The sequence below is a fragment of the Taurulus bubalis genome (assembly GCF_910589615.1).
Source record: "Taurulus bubalis genome assembly, chromosome: 2".
NCBI lineage: Eukaryota > Metazoa > Chordata > Actinopteri > Perciformes > Cottidae > Taurulus > Taurulus bubalis.
Genome location: NC_136590.1, coordinates 28,901,444 through 28,921,094, shown reverse-complemented (window position 1 = coordinate 28,921,094; position 19,651 = coordinate 28,901,444). Strand labels below are relative to the sequence as shown.

Genomic DNA, 19,651 nt, shown 5'->3' with positions numbered 1-19,651 from the left:
CAGTATCCTTCAACTTATATTCAATCACCTTCTTATATCAGCCACCTCACTATCTCAGCTAAAAGTATGAAGTATGCATGAGGAACACACATCCTCACCACACTCCTCCTTTATAGACACCCGTTTATGTGTGTAGAAAATGCATATGCATAGTTTTTGCACATATAGCTTATACATATAGCACACGTTGTGGGCTAAGATCGATAAGAGGTCATTTGATCAGGTGGTGCATTTGATTTAAATCCAGTGCCTTACATATACTGTACCTCTGATTAGCTGCTGTTTCTTGTTCAGGCATCCCGTCTCCATTTCTGCAATCTCTTTCTTGTTGTTGGAGATGATTTTCCTCAACGTTTTGTCCAGGACGTTCTTCTGAGCTGCCAAGAATGCATCCTCCTACAGAGTAGAGAAAGACATGGATGGAGAAAATGACTGAGGGAATGTAGTCAGGTATTTACTCCACAAGTTTAATTGGACTTCAGTGTGTAGGTGATATGTTCCGTTTTCAGCAACATTTTATACGTTTCTCAGTAGTTCAAATTTTTCAAAATCAGTCCAGTAAAGTATGCATACAAATATAGTATGCATACAAAGGCCGTTGACCAAACAACTTACTTCTTTTATCTTGTTTTCTTGGTAGGAAGTCATCTTCTGTTTCAAGGATTCTTTGCGCTGATTCCTTGGCAGCTTATCAACCGATTGTTTGACCTAAATATGTCAAAAGAAGACATGTCAGCAAAGAATTTGACACATGATGTAAACACAGGTACACAAGGACGCAAGCAAAGTATATAAAATGGACAAAAACATTATTTATGACTGAAGACTGAAAGCTTTATTGAACCAGTTTTCATTCCCTTCCCCACCAACTTGTCTTCATTGTACCTCCTTTTTCTTTTGTTTCAGCTGATCCTGGAACCTGTGATGGTCGCGCTCCTGTTCTGCTTTGATACGTTTGGTCTCGTCCTTGAGTTTAACGTGATGGTCACTCTCCATTTTCTCAATAGTCTGCTTCTGGTGCTTCTCCAGGTTCTCCAGCTCCACATCGTAGTGCTTCTTCTTGGTCTGGGGCCCAAGAGGAAACAAGCACAATGTTAGCATCAGTGAAAATAAAAAAAGCCGGTGTAGAGTGTAGCAATCACATGATCACTTATTATAAAAGTTGATGAACTAATTTAGCACCAATTAAGGCCCTCAAAAAGTATCCATGCCACTAGTTCATCACATGTAACTGTCAAATGTACATGTTACAAGTTTACAATGGCTTTTTTAATACATTTTGTATAAAATAGTAGATTATGTTTTAGTTTTTTTGGCATGCTGTAACTTTATAATATCCAGTCTTTTTTTTTTATTATTTCTGACAAACTATACAATGACATTTTCATTTCATACTATATTTAGATTTTTTTATGACATACATCTTCATGACATTCCATACTAAGACTTTTATGAAAATCGTTATGACACTTATAGTCATAGTATTTTATACTATGACATTTTATAGCATACATTTTGTGACAATTCTTAAGATAAAACAATTAGTGTATAGTATGTCATGACATTTGATGATATCTTATACAATTCCACTTCATGGCACACTAACATTAATATACAGTATATAGACTCTGAAAAAATACTTTGACAAACTTCATGTGTACCTAAAAAATCCCAGAAAGAAGAAATAAAAAAAATTAACTGTGACTCACATTCATCTCCTGGTCAAAACGTCTCTGCATTTGTTCTCTCTGTGTCTCCAATTTGGCATTTAGACCCGCCTGAGCACGTTGCTCCTCCTTCTGCAGCAAACGGAGCTCACGCAGTTCTTGGCGTCTTAACATACACAAACACATAGACTCTTTAATACATATACAACTTAAATGTATGGGTTTAACAACTTCTCAGACAATAGTAGACATAGTTAATAATAGTTAATACTGGTACCCTTTTTTTTTTTGGGAGGGCTAATATCAGAAAAGTTATGTTTTTTCTCTCAGCCACCGAAGGGGCACGTCTGTCTCCTTGTAAAGATTTGACCAGAGTCTGTTGGGTGTACTGTGGTAACAATATGTTTGAAAAGTTCCAGTCAGGGTTTTGCAAACGGCACTCGACTGAAACCGCTCTCCTGAGGGTTTCAAATGACTTATTAATGTCATCTGACGCAGGTGACTGTTCTGTTTTAGTGCTCCTCGACCTCAGTTCTGCGCTTGAAACCGTAGAGACCATAACATCCTGATTGAGAGGCTACGTGATTGGGTGGGCATATCTGGCACAGCGTTGGAGTGGTTTTCATCATACTTCGCAAACAGAAGTTTTACTGTCTCTGTGGGAAAATTTGTGTCAGACATCTCTCCACTATCTTGCGGGGTAGCGCAGGGCTCGGTCCTGGGGCCTCTGTTATTTTCTTTATACTTATTACCTCTGGGATAGATCATTAAAACCTATAATGTTGCTTATCATCTATATGCAGATGATATCCAACTCCATGTCTCCTTTAAACCAAGTGAGGCCTTCAGGTTAACCAGCCTCCTAGATTGTGTACATGCTATTAAGGACTGGACAGCAGTAAATTGCTTACAACTAAATAATAATAAGACTGAGGTTCTAGTTATCACACCTGATGATGCTGTCCCTATGATCAAGTAGAGCATTGGTCCACTCTCCTCTGCTGTCCACCTAAACCTGCGGGTAATAGTATTTGACAAATCCTTGTCGTTTGACCCCCATGTGAAGCAGCTGTCTAGGTCTTGTTTCTTCCACCTAAGAAACATTACCAAACCGAGATCTGTTTTTATCTACAGCTGAATTAGAGATGATCATACATGCTTTTATCTCATCTCGTATTGATTACAGCAATGCACTTTTCTCCGCACTCATTAAATCTGCGATTAACTGGTTGCAAAATGCTGCTGCCAGATTACTGACGAGGACAAATAGACTGTCTCATATCACCCCATTCTTAGGTCTCTTCACTGGCTCCCCATAGAGCATAGGATCCACTTTAAAATCCTCACCCTCGCATACAGAGCACTACACGGCCAGACTCCTCATGTGGCTGAACTACTTCACCCTTATTCAACAGCCCGCAACCTCAGGTCCAATCAGTTAAACCTTCTGTCCGTCCCACTCACTCGCGACACGTGGTAATCAAGCTTTTGAGGCAGTAGCACCTAAGCTTTGGAACGCTCTGCCTGCACCTTTACGTTTTGCTGATTCAGTATCGTCTTTTAGAAACCTACTTAAAACATACCTATTTACACTGACGTTTGGTTGAATACATGCTCTTTGACCTGGTTTTTAATCGGTTTTATTTATTTATTTTCATTATTTGTTTTATTGTGTATTTTACTGCTCCATCTTTTAATGTGTATTTTACTATGCTCTCTTAACTGTTGAAATGTTTGGCCCCTGTTATTGTCAATTTGGTTTAACACGTTTTTTCCTGACTCCTGTACAGCACTTTGTGACCTTTGTCTGTGCAATATAAGTGCAATATAAATGAACTTTACTTACATGCAATGTCATTTTCCTACCACTAGATAGCATGAGTAGTGCACTTTGAGCTCCTAATGACTTCAAAGGGCAGTGCAATGTGTTGAAGACAAATTGTTCATATAACAAATTTGCGACAATTATAAATCTGTATTGATCCTTCCATTTGAACATCTACACTCACGGTACGGTTAACCTTATCTTCCCCCAGATCAAAAAGTAACATCAGATAAATATTTTTCTTTCCATCCATAGACTATATATAAAAGAGACCAGTAACTAAATGAGACTTTTTTTCCATTACACTTTGAGTATTTGTAAACTCAAATCTTAAGGGGCTAAAGCCCAAGAGTTCAGGATTCCTAAAATAGTATGTGTAGTACAAAGCAACATCCAACAGGGAAGATATCACTGTACAGAGTTCACTGTGAGCTGAGGAGTCAACAGACCACGGAGTTCATGGGTGTCATTCACAGAGAAGGAAAACAGAAACTAACTATGTGATTCACATACCTCAGGAATCTCATCTCCTCATCTTTCTTCTCATCATCCCTGATGATCTTGGAGGTGGTCACGCTCACCTCTACGCCATCAATAACAAACTTCCTGGTTCGTTTCAGAGTCTTACTTGAGAAGTCCTGAGGGTCAGACAGAGAGGATCAAAAGGTCAAACGAAAAGGACGACGTTAGACTAAATCAGACCTTAAATACAAGACAAATATTTGTTTGCGCTGAGAAACATGCATCACTATGCTTGTGTGCACTGAAACTGGTTATTGTTGTAGTTTAGTTTTGAAACTTGCTGGGGGTCAAAGTGTTGGTCCTGCATTCAGATTTGATTTAAAATGTTCAAACTTAAGCCCCGCTCGACTCCAACTTAAGGGACATCCCATGAAGCAATTCATCATATGTCTAGCAGCTCCCCCTGAAGCCACAAATGGCTTTATACATCTTTTTCCCACATATGCAGTAGTAATCCCCCCAAGACCCGTTAACAGACTTTGATGTTTAATACCCCTTTAAATATGTGCCTTTGTGACTCCCAATATAGCCTTTTTACCTCGCAGAAGGAAAGGCAGCTGTGTGTGTTAGCGTGCTGACAAAATCATTGATGTTCCTGTTGATCTGGTTCTACTGTAACAAGCAGCGAGATGCTCCCTCTGTCTCTGTAATAGGGAGTGCCATGCGGGAAGTAAACACGACACAATGTGGCTTGGCTTCTTCAGCCCTTCACAACAATGCGAGTTGAACTTTGTCTAAAGAAAATTTGGTTGGTTTTCAAATTAACTGTTTAAACAATTGTTCTAGTTACTAGAACAGTCACATTTTGGAGATTTAAACAAACTATTAGGGATTATTGGCCGACTAAGAATAACCCTTTGACCCTTTTCTTCGCTCCCAGATCAAAGTGGAAGAAACTTAAGTATAATTTAGAGCCAGGTATCACTGTTCAGTCCAATATTGTCATGATTCATAAGAACATTAAATGTGTAATATGAGAATCAGAGTGTGAAAACACTTTATAGTTGAAGAGAAGATCATTGTTATGTCTAACAAAGCACATGTGCCCCCTATATATCTAAATCAGCCTCTATGGACAATATTTACAAGACTGATATGTCTGGGTTTACTCTGCAAACATTGGGCAGCTCAAACCCTGGTGGTCGTCGTCATTTCCTGGTTTATAAATAGTTGTTATAAGAGGAGAGGAGGAAACTGAACCAACATGCAGTAATTCATTTGGTTTGTCCATGCTGCTCTCCACTCTGACAAAGCTTCCAAATGAACCATCTACAGCTGAGCAAATAGATGACACATGAGGCCGTTGCCATGAATGACAGCTACCGGATGCTACTTTTGCACTGTTGCTTCCCTTTCCACATAACTGACACTTTTACAATAGCAATACATCTATATCATTGCATGTTTGAGTGTGTTATTAAGTGCACACCGGCACTACAATCAGAGGACATATGGGTCATTCTGAAGCTCAGCTTTGGTTGCGTTTAAGGCTGTAATTTCCTCTCACTCGTCATTCACAAAAACACATGCAGCTCTTCTGTGCACACTGAAGAATTCATGAGCACGTACACACACTGATGCTCTCACGCAAACACTTGTGCCCTCCTGTCCAAAAAGCAAAGGTAAGAAAGACCGTTCACTTTCAAAGCAGGCTGCTGCTGAATAATCTCTTCTGGAAAAACGTAATGTGCCGCAAACGGACACGACTCCACGCGCAGTCAATAGGATTTCAATCGCAGTCGGTCCATAAGCCTCCAGAAGCAGCACAGTGACAATGAGCTGCATAGAAACTGCCATTCACGCTGGTGAATACTCGACTGTGCCCACACAAAGGGCACTGTTGGTCCCGATGAATGCAAAATGACGCATATTTTGCTTCAGACAGGCTTGGTGATAAATTATCTCTCTTCCCATCTCCCTAATCTCACTGGGTCGTGATAAGTACCAATTTTGTAATCGTTATATCTATGGATTACGAAAGTGCTCCTTTTTTTGGGGGTTGTGTAAAAGAAAAAACATTTTTTGTTTATAATGACATTTGACATTTTGGAGATTTGGTTTTCACCCTTCACAAAGTTATTTTAATAAACTAAAAATGTTGTCAATAATTCAGCCCAAACTCAAGAAATAAATCAATATGCAGCTTGAACTGTAACCAATAAAAAATAAATAGGCATCTAAGAGCTAGTATCTTTCTCCACAGCCTCCCTAAATGCAATGGGTAGTGCACGCCTGATGGAAGACAGGCGGTCCTCTGTTTCAGATGGTCAACACCCACACACCCCTAAACACAACACAATGCAGTTTCAGTTCCTCTGTGGGTGCCGAGAAATAGTTTTTCCAGGGAGGGGTTTTCCTGCAGAGGCAGGGAGCTGGCTCATTTACACTTCAATACTTGTCTATTTCACCTCAAATACGTGTTTTCTGCTGGCACATTTGAATGAATAAAGGATTTGTCTAAATCCCAGGTTTATTCATCTTGACATTTAACTAAGGAGACCAAAGGAATATTCACGCAGGACAGGTCAGGCTGCTTCATGTTGACTCACCCTCGCTGACATTGAGATGGTCTCCTTGTTGATCGACATGTCCATGCTCTCTGACACCATGCTGCCCGAATAAGAGTACCGTTTTTTAATAATCCCTCCAGCGATATAAGGCGGGACACACTCTGCGTTTCCTCCCTTCGATGTCCGCTCCGGGGTACCCTTGGTTGGGCTACCTTTTGGCTCAGAACGATGCCTCTGCACTGGGGTCGGAGCAGAGGAGGGTGCCGTAGTGGCTCTAGTGGAGGCAGTGGGACTTGGGTCTGGAGTTGGGAAGCCTCCGTTGGCCACAGCTTTGCTCTCATCCTCGGTCACCTGGGTCGTGGGCAGCTCTGAGTGTGTGGAGTCTATGATGATGTCAACATGTTTCTCAGATGCCTCCGGCTGGAGAGAGAGAGGTGGTGGCTGTTCCGTCTCGGGGGCATCAACAGCAACCTTAAAATTAATTTTAGAATTATAATTGAATACACCACAGTCAATACCATTTTATTTTCTGAATCTAAAACTTGAAAGAGCACCTTTTCCTCCGATGTGGGGGTACTCTTCCCATCCTCAATTCCTGAATCTGAGCTGGAGGTCTTGGTTGAGGCCTCGCTCTCAGACTCAAGAATGACTTCATCGGCCAGTTTGTCATCCAACTCTTCCGTATCCTTCGGAGGGAGGTTCAGCCGTGGAAGGGGAACAGGGACCACCAAGATGGGGCCAGGCTGCTCCTCAGTTGGTGGATCTACCTCAGGCTCCTTCCTAGGCAGAGGTATTAGAGTAGTTGGGGAGGTCGTGGTGGGGCTTGGGGTGCCCAAAGACTGGTCTCCTTCCAAACTGGTCTGACTGGTCTGGCATGGTTCCTTTCCTGGAGACTTAAGGATTGAGAAGAGGAAGGAGAAGAGAATTGTCGTTATGCGCTCATGTGACAAAAACATTTTATGTTCCAAGTCATTGGTGTGTCAAATCAAATATTTAGATCCAACTGAAATCACACTTAGTCATCTCTCTTTGTCGTCAAAAATACAGATATGTTTTAAATGAAAATAATAAAAAGAGGTCTTGGTTAAATATCAGTTAGCTTATTTCCTGAGCACGAAATTGAATGTGATGTGTTAACTTCAGCTGCTGGCACAACACAGAATGCTAATGTTACTGCTCTATGCAAGTTTAAAATAAGGCCTCCATCCACTTCAAGACGGACACTGAAATGGCCATGAATCATAAAAACAACATATTTAAAATACAAAGTTCCTCCTTTTGGTTTCTGTTTTTTTTCTCAAAAATGAACATCAGCTAAACATGCTGTAGCAGACCATTTAATTTGGACGTTAACATTTCGAAAGCTAATGGGTAAAGTCTTTTCGGCGTCACAACTTCTGTGAAGTAACCTGAACCTTTGCTTTTGTAGGAATGCCATCCTTCCTGTTAGGACTGATTCTTGTGACACTACAGCCAAGATGTTTATCTAACCTGTAATACGTACACACATAATCAGAGGTGTGCCTGTGTAAGTCATGTATGAAAACCAAGTGTTTTTAAAGCAGTGGATAATCCAATTGAATAACCAATCGAATAAAAGATCACATCCTAAAAGCAGCCTTTAGACAAGTACAACAGTCTATAAGCCATCAATAAAGATCAATAAGAACAATCTTAAACTATCAAAGATAGTGAATAACACTCACTAAATGATTGACTAATACGCCATAAAACCTCAGCAACCAGAAAGGAAAGTACAGTGGTTCTGCAGTAATTATTTAAATTCTCGGGAACTAGGCCATTTTCACAATTTTTAATCCAATTAAAGGAGGCTCCAGGCATGCGTTAAGAGTTGAAAATATGGGAACTCTATGGTCTGTAATTGTAAACGCCACTGAAGACAAGTTATTTCAGAATAATGTGCACAGCCATCAAACAGAGCAATTCCACTTCTAGAAACACCTCTCTGCTGTCTTCCACCCAGAGGTAAACAATACCATTAGACATCTTTATGGTTGGATTCCACCTTTCTAATGTCTCAGCAAACATCTCTGTCTTGCTGTGTACGATATATAGGAAGAGATAAACGGACAGATAACCGTTTGGCTGAGTTATATTCTGGTCAACTAAACACAGGGATGGTTGGACTCAGCAGGCCATTGCTTTATTCATAAATCCAGACTGAGAGGGCCCAGTAGTAACAAAACCAATTTGTGATTTTACATTTTTTGTTTGAGACCCTGATAATCTAGTTGTTAGACTCAAAAACTGTTTGACCAGCAAGATGTCTGAAAAGAGCAGCCATTTTCTACTTTCTTAAACTGCACTGTCACTGCACTGGTATCAAGTTACTCACCTAAATCAATGTGGATGTCATCACACTAACTGTTGACATTAGGGAGGGAGAAATAAGTGGGCAAACATTGGCTTTTGTGGAGAGAAAAACATCCACGTTTAACACATTTGTCTGGTATCTATCACTGTGCGTCCCTGGAGTAAGGCTAACTGTTTGTCTTTTCTTTTCTTTTTTACACAGTACAGCAACAGAACAATGTGGAACCTAAGAAAATGTCCTCCATCAGGGGTTGTGACATGACAGCGTTTCCATAGAGGGGCGAGGACGAAAGGCAGCACCTATTTTTAAATGTGCGTGTGGGTGTGGGTGAATGCCAGTATTCCGGTTTCTGTTCCGTTGTTTGTGCTGAGAGCAGGAGGTAGACTGCACTCTTACACTACTGTGTGTCACTTTCTAATCTTATGCCTTCTGTGGATTTGTGAATGGCTTCAGTCGTTTGGCAGGAAGGCCATGTTTACCACAAAATACTGTTCAAAGTGCTCAAGAAGCAAATACTTCCACAGCAGGGGAAGTGTCTGGTTATATATAACATGTGTTTTGTGTATGGTTGCATGTACAGGTAAATGCATAACTTTGTGTGATTAGATGCATGCGTTTCAGCAACACTAAAATAAAAAAGCCCTTTTCTATTTCTAACTCGTCTGATTTTTTTGATTTTTTATTAAAGTCAGATCACAACAGTTACTGTCCCATTATTGACCCTGTAAATCCGGATGACGTGTACCCTTACAACCCAACCCTTGGACCGCCCCAGTCTCCTTTTAGAAACAAACAATGATGGAGAAGAAAGTGATTTGGACACAGAAAAGAAGAAAACAAAAAAAGTCTAGGTTTGGTACCACAGTGAGCTCCATGGCGTCGTCCTCCTCTCCTTCCTCCCTATTGTCCTCTATTTCCTCCATGACTTCAGCCTTGGCCTCGGCCACCAGCTCCCGCAGCGGACGGTTAGTCGTCACCGATTTCACAAAAGGGTGCTGTGGATACGGGACAGAGGTAAGACGGTTCATTAATTATCAGTTAAAATGCACAGTGACCCCTTTCATTTCATTTTGTGCATCGAGTGCTGAGTATAAATTGGCTTGTAAACAACACAAGAAGGGAAAAAAAAAGTAAAAGGCCCGACTAAAGATAAACACTCCAACAACCATAAAACACATTTTAGCTGGGGGCCAACTAAACACATTTTCCATGGATCTGAATATCATTAAGACCATGAGACTATTGCTTGAGGGATGCTGCAAGTACTAATCTGTTAATGACGAAGTAGAAATACGATAAGGAAAAGATGAAGGTAGGAAAGAAATCTAATTCTGCTGAAAATATAGTAATTGCAGTCAGATATATACACTTGCTCATTGGGCTGCGAGAGACAACCGACATAAGAGGCAAGGCTACAGGAGACTTTTACTGCACAGGAAACTCTATCTGCCACCTGCCTGTTCCTGAACAGCCACAACAATAGTGTCTCTACAATACAACTCTCTCTTTAATGGCACACTGATGTAGCACTGCTCAAGCAAACATCCTCCTTATAAGCAGGCCATCTTTACTTCTCTAGCTACTAAAGAGAAATTGTGTGTTTTGTCAGAGTGCCAACGGGCCACTAATAAGCTGAGTGCAAGGAGAATAAAAAGCTAAATTAAAAGTTGAGTGGGGCCAATCATCAATTATTCACATGCTTTGCACTACCGTGTAATTTAATTTGAACAGCTGACAAAGGAAAAAGGCGAAAAGTGGTGCTGGACCATGAAGTGTGCATAAGTCGGGGTGCGTTCATCATTCATTGCGCAAAGTTGTTTGTGTGGAGGGGCTTGTCCTTGAGGACTGCATTAGGCCTTAGCTTTTAACTTCTCTAATGACTAACAACAGCCTGCTATTTTGTGATGAGTCAGGTCAAACCAATTATTACACCGCAGTGGGAATATGAATTGTGTATAAGAGTAAACACACACACACACACACACACACACACACACACACCAAATATTCAATTGAAATGTAACTTCTGTCCTTGTGAAAAAAAGATGTATAAATAATTCCCACTCGGCCTTCCTTATTTGATACAGAAGAGTCATTTTATGATCGAGTATCAAAAACAAGCTTAGTAACTGATTTAGAGGAGAGCCACACTGGTTTATTCAAGACAGTTCAACAGAATCAGACTCCAACAACCACACCACCACTTCCTTAGTACATATCAACATGCTGAGAGATCAGCCATCACACTGTTGAAGCCATACGAACCTGAGATGAACAACTGGTGGGGCTTCAGCATTTGCAGCTGCACTGAATGCTCCAATAATACTCAGAATATGTTGAGTTTGTGACGCTTAGATGAGTGCAAGGGTGTGTGAGTGAGGGTAAACGTAATTAAATAAGGCAGAAATAAATATAAATAAGGCACAGGCCATCTACTCAAGGACTGCATCAAGTATTTCAACAGTACAATGGTGTCTTTAAGGATTTTCTTAGGCTCGAGTTTAAGACGAAGATTCTTCAAAGTTAAAACAGAATCAGGCACCAACATTAGATGAGAAAAGGCTTGATCAAAAGAGTGATGCAGTTCAAGAAAAACTGTTGAGAGAGAAGGCATTTTACAACATAAATTGTGATGCTGGTCACTAGACATTTAAGGCCCAAAAACAGTGAGTACCACTAATCAATTTATCATTATATATAAAACCAGATAATAGTGAATTATTCCCTGGATTATAAACGTTTTTTTGTCCAGTATCCACTACTGATCAAAGCCTACACCTTTTAGTAAAACACATGACTTTCCCCTCTGGCACCATTAGAAAACCTACACTAGTTTGAGATTTCAGCCTCCAACCGTTTATTGTAACAAGTGAACTCAGACCTCCCATGCTCAAGCTAAACACAGCTTCCTTGAGACCTATCAAAGAGAAAAAGATGGCAAAGGGTGTGATATTTATGCCCTGTTAAATCTAGCTTTGTTTTCTTTACTGACATTATGGATTAAGATGTGGCTCAGTGGAGCCTGTGTCCTCTCTTTTAGGTTTCATGTTGCTTTTGGACCCAAAGAGGCCTGTGATTTTGCGTCTTACATGCTTGACTAGGCGTGAAAAGGTTACATGTGAACAATATGGCACATTAGGGGACTAGAGGAAGGTAATGCTGCCTTCATGCAGCCCATGAAGGCAGAATTACCTGTGAGTGTGTGTGTGTGGTTAAACTTCTGTTTTTGTGAGTATACATTTAAGTTTTGGACCCTGAGTGAGCACATTTTTGGGAAAGTGTGGGCACGTTAGTCATTCTTTACTTCATAAAAGGCTGGTTCAGAGGTTAAGACTTGCTTTAAAGGTTATAATTAGGTTACGTTTGGGGCAAGGTCTGGTTAGACAAGTAGTCATTTTGACTTTATTTGCCCAAATTTTGAAATATCTGAAAATAAATCCCCTGCTCCTAATAATGCACATACCTCACAAATGAGATAATAGCAGTTCCTGTTTGCAATGTAACCATCAATGCACATCTAACTATTGCAAGATTACTTTGATACGTGAAAACTCCAAAACATTCTTGGGCAAGTTCTGGAGTTATAAGGGTATTTCTTCTATGATTTTTAAGCATTGGAGATGATGATAACCTTTGAAAGTATAAGTACCTCAGAATATATGTATGATGTCTATCCAGGCTCGACTTAAGATGACATCAAGAAGAATCAAATCGGCGGGCCAACCTACGATAACCAACTTCCTGTTGTTTTTAAACACAGTCAGTCACCTGTCCCTTTCACCTCACACCCTCCAACACTCTCCTGCACCCCACTGGAGAAGTGTGTCAGATACTCCCGGCATACAGACATCAGAAACAGAAAAGCATCCAATATGATGAATGAATGGAAGCTACTCCAAAAAAAACACTGTAGAAAATCCTGGCCATGAGAAACTACCTGGGAAGAGAAGCTATATTCAGCGTAATGAGTACAAGTCATCCAGATGGCCTCCCGCCAGCCACAGTGACTGATACTATGTCGTGTTGTTGAGTATAATTTTTTTTTAACAGGCACACGTGCGGGACAGACACAAGGCAAGAGGTGCAAATCTTTTTCAAATGAATACCATTTTAGAAATGCCTGATGACAAAGACTTTATGAATTTTCTTCTTGTACTTCCTCTCTTGTCAGCTGCGCACACACCTCACACAGTTTAACACATACACTCCTTCAATATGATTCATTACATATACATCTGTTTTTCATATCCATACACTCCGACGAATAACAAAGTCTGACCAAACACTTGTCACATAGACTGATGGTAACTTCCAGTAAACTGAATTGAATGCCATCATTGCACAACTATCTACAGTAAATACTATCTGACAGCCGTTAGGAGTAGCAGGCATGATAAACATCTAAAACCTCCAGCACGGCACCAAAAGACGGACCGCGCCCGTCTCTTCCCACCCACCTCCCGCTGGAGAGCACATGCAAAATTCCCAGTGGGCTCGGGGCAAAGATTTTCATCTCTGCCTTTCTATAATTTGCCAGAGGTGGCGAGCTCAGGGTACTCCAGACATACTATTGGCTGAGGGTGGGAATGTAAATTGCTGGCATTCCCTCAGCTGTGGGACATAGACAGGAAACTGTGGCTCTGAATTTTAATAGACACTCTGCTCGTGCTTTAATCCACACCCTGTTCCCTGTTTCTCTCATTTTTCTTGCTCCGTACTTCGAAAAACTTTTGTCCGAATTCATCCTCAGATATTATGGTTTACAGTTGTCAGCCTCTCATTCAAAATATCTGAGCATTCCTAATTCTTTGGCACAAAAACCTCCATTGTCCTTAAGATGAAGGTGTTTTAACAATGTTCTTCAAACGTGAACACAAATTATGGCCCTGAATGTTAATTTCTCTTTCTTCAGCTTTTTTTTAAGCTTTGTTCTTTCACTTAACTTGTTATGCCATCCTTCTCCTTCTCCCATCCCCACTCTTGTACACCGCCTTCTATTCCCTTCCCACTCGCATTCCAGTGCCCTCCACGGCACAGCACATTTCCCTGGCATAGATCACTCCATTCAGGTCTTAATATAGAAGATTAAAAAGGCCCTGTATTTGTGTGTCGGTGCAAGATAAGGACAGCGTAAGGACAATATTCCATCATATATCAAAGTGCAGCATTGTGTAACATTCGCTGTGTTAAGAGTGCACATTGCATCAGGGCCTACCTCTGCGAGTTGTGATACAGTCGGACGAGTCTCTGGGTTCTTGTCCAAAGCTTTCTTCAGGAAATCTTTAAACTCCTGTGACCTTTGAGGGAATACAAGACAAACATATTAGTAAAAAAACAAGAGGTATGAAGGAGGGGAGGAATAACTACAACATAACAAAACATTTCAACAAAACTTTTCCCAGACATGTGATGTTGGTACATGTGGGTCATTTTAGTGCACAGCTGTGCTTTGTAAAAGAAAGCATTCAAGAGGAATGATTAGTGGGCTCCCCATCCCTTTCAGCAACTGATTTGTGTAGAACTAAATGTGCTGCTATGGAACACCCAGACTCCCAAATGAAAAATGTACTTTGGCACTCGCGTAAATCCTGAGTAGTTGCGATAGTTGTGGAAATGGCTAAATGGGCTGCAGGCAGGAAGGGGGAGGATGATGTGATGCATAGAGTGTCTAAATTACAGGACACAGAATGTACAAAAATGTGGTAGTAGAATGAAAAACATAACGCAGTAAAATCTAGAAATAAATAAAAATAATAGCCCTGTTCCATGAGTCATAATCTATGCCTTCATCTATATTTTACTCAAATTTCCTGGTTTCCCTTCATTGCATGCATTATATGATACACTTAATGACACATGTACAGCAGCTAGTTCAGATTCATTTTTAATGGATCCTCACCATTTGTACGGCTGCTCCAGGGTGGGAGGCTCTGATTTGGCGATCTTCAACAGCACCCTCATGGGGTTGAGCTCGTGGTGCGGGGGTTCAATCTGGGCGAGCTCAATCAGAGTGATTCCTAGAGACCAGACATCAGCCTTGTAGTCGTATGGAGCATCCTTCATGGTCTCACACATTACCACCTCTGGGGCCATCCTGAGAAATAAATGTTAAATATTATTATAATATATATTGCGACCATTTACATGGTGTAGGACACTGCATCCTCAATTTAACTTGAATGCTAACAAGTGAAGGCATACTGCACAATTATTTACACATTTGTCCTTAAAACATGCCTAATAGGAATAGTCAAGCTATAGAGGGAAGTTTTCTCCACGAGCATATACCACTTAGTATATAATTAACTTGTCTGTGTTAATGTGTATGTGTTAATGCATACAATATACAGTATGCAAACCTGTCTTGGTGAAATGTGTTTACAAGAGGGTATTAAAAAGTGAAGCAGATATATTTGTTCAGAGTAAAAAAAAATAAAAAATAAAAAAAAGGAAAGTATCAATGTGGGATTACTGAACTTTAGAGGCAGTTCATAGGTCTTACATACAAGCAGAAACTGCAACGCATCAAGTGACAAAACTAATAAGTAACTGGTTAAGGTTTTAACTATCATGTTGTAAAAATGTTTCGCAATGTCAAAACAGCTATATAAAATAACAGTCCCAACATGATCCAATAGTTTCATAATATCATAAAGATACAACTGTGGTATTTACAATATTGTTTATCTGAGCAGCGACAGAGAATGACTAACAGCTGATTACGTCTAGTGGATAAGGAGTGGTCCTCCTCTCTCTTATTCACTATTTTGCAGGCGTCAACATCGAGCACACTTCTCCAATCAGCGTGTGTTTGCTAACCAGCCGCAGAATTGCTCTCTAACCCCCAAGATCTTTAATGTTCTCAAGTGCAAAGAAAGAAATATGCGCTTTTGTTGACTTTACAAAGCAGTGCATTCAAGGAAAAAAAGTATCAACAACAACCCTGTCACAAGAATATTTTCAGGATTGTGAAAAATTAGGGCATGTGTGTATTCCTGATGGATGGTAATCTGTTGGAGTCAATGGTTAACTGGGAAAACAGTGGAACAAGGTTCGCTGTGGGGATTTCAAAGGGAATCTTTCCAATTTGTTCAGGTATAGAGGAGAGAGAAAAACAACATGAAAGCACTGCGCTGAGGTGTTGGGTTGAATAGAGTGCTGCAGGAGTACGTCCTAAAACCTGGAAATAAGTCAGCATTGGTGGTTAACACAAGTTTAAGAGATTTAAGCAGACACAACCACCTAGTTTATTTAATGCAAAATCCTCCACCCTCCAAAAATACGTCATCCCTGCAGCGTTCTGTGTGTGTACTCTTTCAAGTGTTATGGAAGTCTTGTGGGTGGCAGGAAATTTCTTCGCAAAAAGCCATAGACCTCTGCTCATAAAGCTCACGTAGTAGAGATTTTGCTGTATGGGAAATATATTAGGACATTGCAGACAGTAGGACTGTTTGGATTTGGAGGATGTTGGATCAATGTGATGGAATATCTTGATTAAGAGAATAAAACAGAAGTTTGAATCCATGCATAGTCTTTTCCCTCTGTGGTACTCTGATGTAGAGTCATGTTTTACTCACCAGTATGGCGTTCCAATGAAAGAATCTCTTCTTTGTAAGGTTTTGGTGTTTTTCGCGGATACGCCAAAATCAGCTGAAAGAATGAAGAGAGACCAGAAAAAAACAAGATGAGGCGAGATAGTTGAAAGAAGTTCACCGGAAGCATTTAAGAGGCACTAAAAGTAAAACATTCTTTTTCTCCCTTTGTAGTTGACAAATGGTTTGTAGATTGTAAAACTGTCATGACATTGAGACACAAAGCCAGAATCACTGAATGTATAGCAAATGAGCTGCCCCCATTTCCTGACAAGACCCTGAGATTACAGGGGTGTTGTTTTCACTTTAGCTGAACAGGTTTTTTTTCCTCTGCCAGTAAGAATATTACGTGTGGCATGCCCAGGGTTGAGCACTTGGCATAGGCCTTTCCTCACAAGGCAGCCAGCTGCTGCTTCAATTACAAACTGCCATGTTCTATTACGGGGACTTAAGTGACTGTCTTGGTTTCTGAAGACTACAATTCAAATATCTTTGACTTTCCAGTCAAATATATAATGTTAGACTGTCTTTGTATGAAGTAAACATTCTTTCTCTAAAAGGTTAGACTGCAACAAATAGCATTAGCGTGGTTATTGCACATTTAAAAACAGTTAAACACATTAATATCCTGAAGGATGGTCACCTATTTAGAAAGAATCACACCAATAAGGGTTGGCATTATAAACCCGGAGGTAAAATACACTTCAGTACATTCTGTCAAAAGCTGCTGTAAAACCTTCTGTATCACTGAGTTTAGCTACACTATGTTCCCTCGAGTAATCTCTCTAGAAGCATTATTGTGACTATACGCAAATACCTAAAGGCTCCCATAATGCCCCACTCACAGTCAATAAATACATGAGTGGCCAGTAACAGGTGTTTCAGTGGAAAACCCCAACAAACATGACAAGAGTTCATTGATTTGATCTTAATCATTTTAAATAGAAAAATATAGGTTATATTTCAAATCATGAGTACATTTTTTAAGTTGCCTTTTTTATACCGATTTGCCTTTATTATTGATCATTGCATTGATAAAGCAGCATGAACAGTTGCAACAAGCTGTCCTGCATGGAAGAAGATGGTGTTAAATGCCTTGTATCATAGCTGGATGCATAGCATTAGCCTCAGGGGCTGATTATTGCAAACTTGTTTGACTCAGCATGTAATTAGATAAGTTTGGGAACTGTAAATGAGTCATGTGCCATAACTTAATGAGTTTAAAGAGGCAACTCCCAGTGATTATGTCTTAGGGAGGCATGTAAGGCAGTGGAAATAGACTTCAACAAGAGATGCAGGTCTAACTAAAAAAAGCCGCCAGTTTTGTAAAGAAATCATCAGCAGAATATTATGCTCTATGCAGGTAATAGTTACCTGCATAAAAGATTTAAAAGATTATTTTAAAAAGATTATTTTATTATTACGGAGTGCAAAATCATAGAGTCAAAGAAAGTAGAACATCATGCAGTCAAAAGAGACCCATTTATTTATTTTGTTAAAAGTTGTATGTACGAGTCTCCATATGTTAGGCTGCCATTTAGACACAATTTTCCTTTTCCTGGAAACTGCTCTAATCCCAAAAAATGATTGCCAATGGGTTGGATCCACAACTTCAGCTGTGCAATGTGAAGTATGTAAAGCACACTTCAAAAGAGACAATAAATGAAAGTGTGTGTATGTGTGTGTGTGCAGCCCATATACCTCAGCCACATGCATGTAAGCCAACGAAACAACAGAGAAGTTCCAGAGAAAACCTATAATGTGCAATGGGAACATGTGGTTTATCTAAGAATTTGTTCCACTCCCATCATTTTGACAGTCAAATGGTTTCTTGGTAAATGATGGGATGGTAGAGACTAGTGATGTGTCCTTTCGTGTCGAGGCTTCGATGCGCGTGTCGAGTAATCCAGATAGATTTTGGTGAAGCGCGTATCGAGGCTTGTGTCGATGACGTATGCGGTGACGTTCGAAGCCTCGCGAGCCGGCCGTACCACGTGACTGATTGAGAAAATAGTTTGTGGGTTTGCCGTGCGATTTGAAATATAAGAGGCAGAGAAACTCAATGGATTTCCCCCCTTCCTCTCTGTACCCAGCTTCATGTGTGCCTGTGAAAGGGTATTTTATAAAGCAGGCGAAATAGTCTCAAAAAGCCCAGCACAGTGGAAAAGTTCTTATTTTTAATTTAAAACAATTGGACACATCAACAAGCGGAGCTGAGGCTTGAAACACCGATCCTCTGACTGAAAGTCAGATATTCTAACCACTGACCCACAGTCACATCACAACCCTCTCCCAATTTGTTTCGAGCTTTGATTTTGACCCCGCCAATATATCATAAAGATAGACACAATATTAATAAGTTAATAATTGATGTATTGGCGTCACAAACATAATTTATTCCATTTAAAGCTTCACACACCAAAGTCATGGTGTCGTTATGATCACTCTGCCTGTTTTACATCTATTGTCCACTTGGTGGCGCAGTAGAGCAAATGAAGCTCCATGAAGCTTCGGTACATGAGCGAACCAATTGGATGGAAAGCTTCAATGCTTCAGGAAGCTTCATCTCGCCATCACTAGTAGAGACTGATTACTCCGGGCCTTACAAGTTTCAATGTCATTGTTTAAACATCTTCTGTTACTCTTTGAACATACCGTATTGCATTTTTGGGACTTTGTACACCTGTGTACATGTGTAAACTTGGAGAAAATGGCACGTGGTAATGAATAACGGCCGAAGGTCAATACATTTTGCTTTCTAGGAATGCTGAAGCTAATTCTGTTTACCAGTTCTGTGTACAAGCAGCTACAACTAGCAATATTCTGAGGTATAAACATCTAGACCCTCACCCAGTTTGATGTCCCCATCCAGCATGAGGAGGATGTTACCAGCTTTCAGGTCTCTGTGGATGATCTTCATTCTGTGGAGGTAATCCAGAGCTTCCAGCATCTCGCGACAAACCACCTTAATCTGTGGCTCCGTCAGCCCACGATCCAACTCTGATAAGGGCAGGATAGGCAGAGGCAGGAGATGGAGGGGTTAAATATGTTAGCAGGGGAGAGAGAGAGAGAGCAGAATGCTAGGGCGAGTTGATAAAATTTGCTGAGAGGGTTCAAAACCCATTTTGCACGCCTCGCAGATTCCACATTCATTCATTAAGTCTTGAGGGCTGATTTAGTGTGTGAACTCCGCCAAGAAT

General features: G+C 40.4%; 1 protein-coding gene across 1 annotated transcript in view; it reads right to left on the bottom strand.

Moving 5' to 3' along the window:
- stk10 (serine/threonine kinase 10) overlaps positions 1-19,651 on the bottom strand; it is a gene marked incomplete at its 5' end in the record, with an annotated part of 40,925 nt that overhangs the window by 4,603 nt on the left and 16,671 nt on the right. The window contains 12 exons of the mRNA XM_079237367.1: positions 267-396; positions 616-708; positions 886-1,065; positions 1,710-1,833; positions 4,006-4,130; positions 6,564-6,995; positions 7,079-7,417; positions 9,720-9,854; positions 14,075-14,156; positions 14,759-14,953; positions 16,437-16,509; positions 19,302-19,451. Of these exons, the coding sequence (XP_079093493.1) occupies positions 267-396; positions 616-708; positions 886-1,065; positions 1,710-1,833; positions 4,006-4,130; positions 6,564-6,995; positions 7,079-7,417; positions 9,720-9,854; positions 14,075-14,156; positions 14,759-14,953; positions 16,437-16,509; positions 19,302-19,451 (2,058 nt within the window). The remainder of the gene's footprint in view (positions 1-266; positions 397-615; positions 709-885; positions 1,066-1,709; positions 1,834-4,005; positions 4,131-6,563; positions 6,996-7,078; positions 7,418-9,719; positions 9,855-14,074; positions 14,157-14,758; positions 14,954-16,436; positions 16,510-19,301; positions 19,452-19,651) is intronic.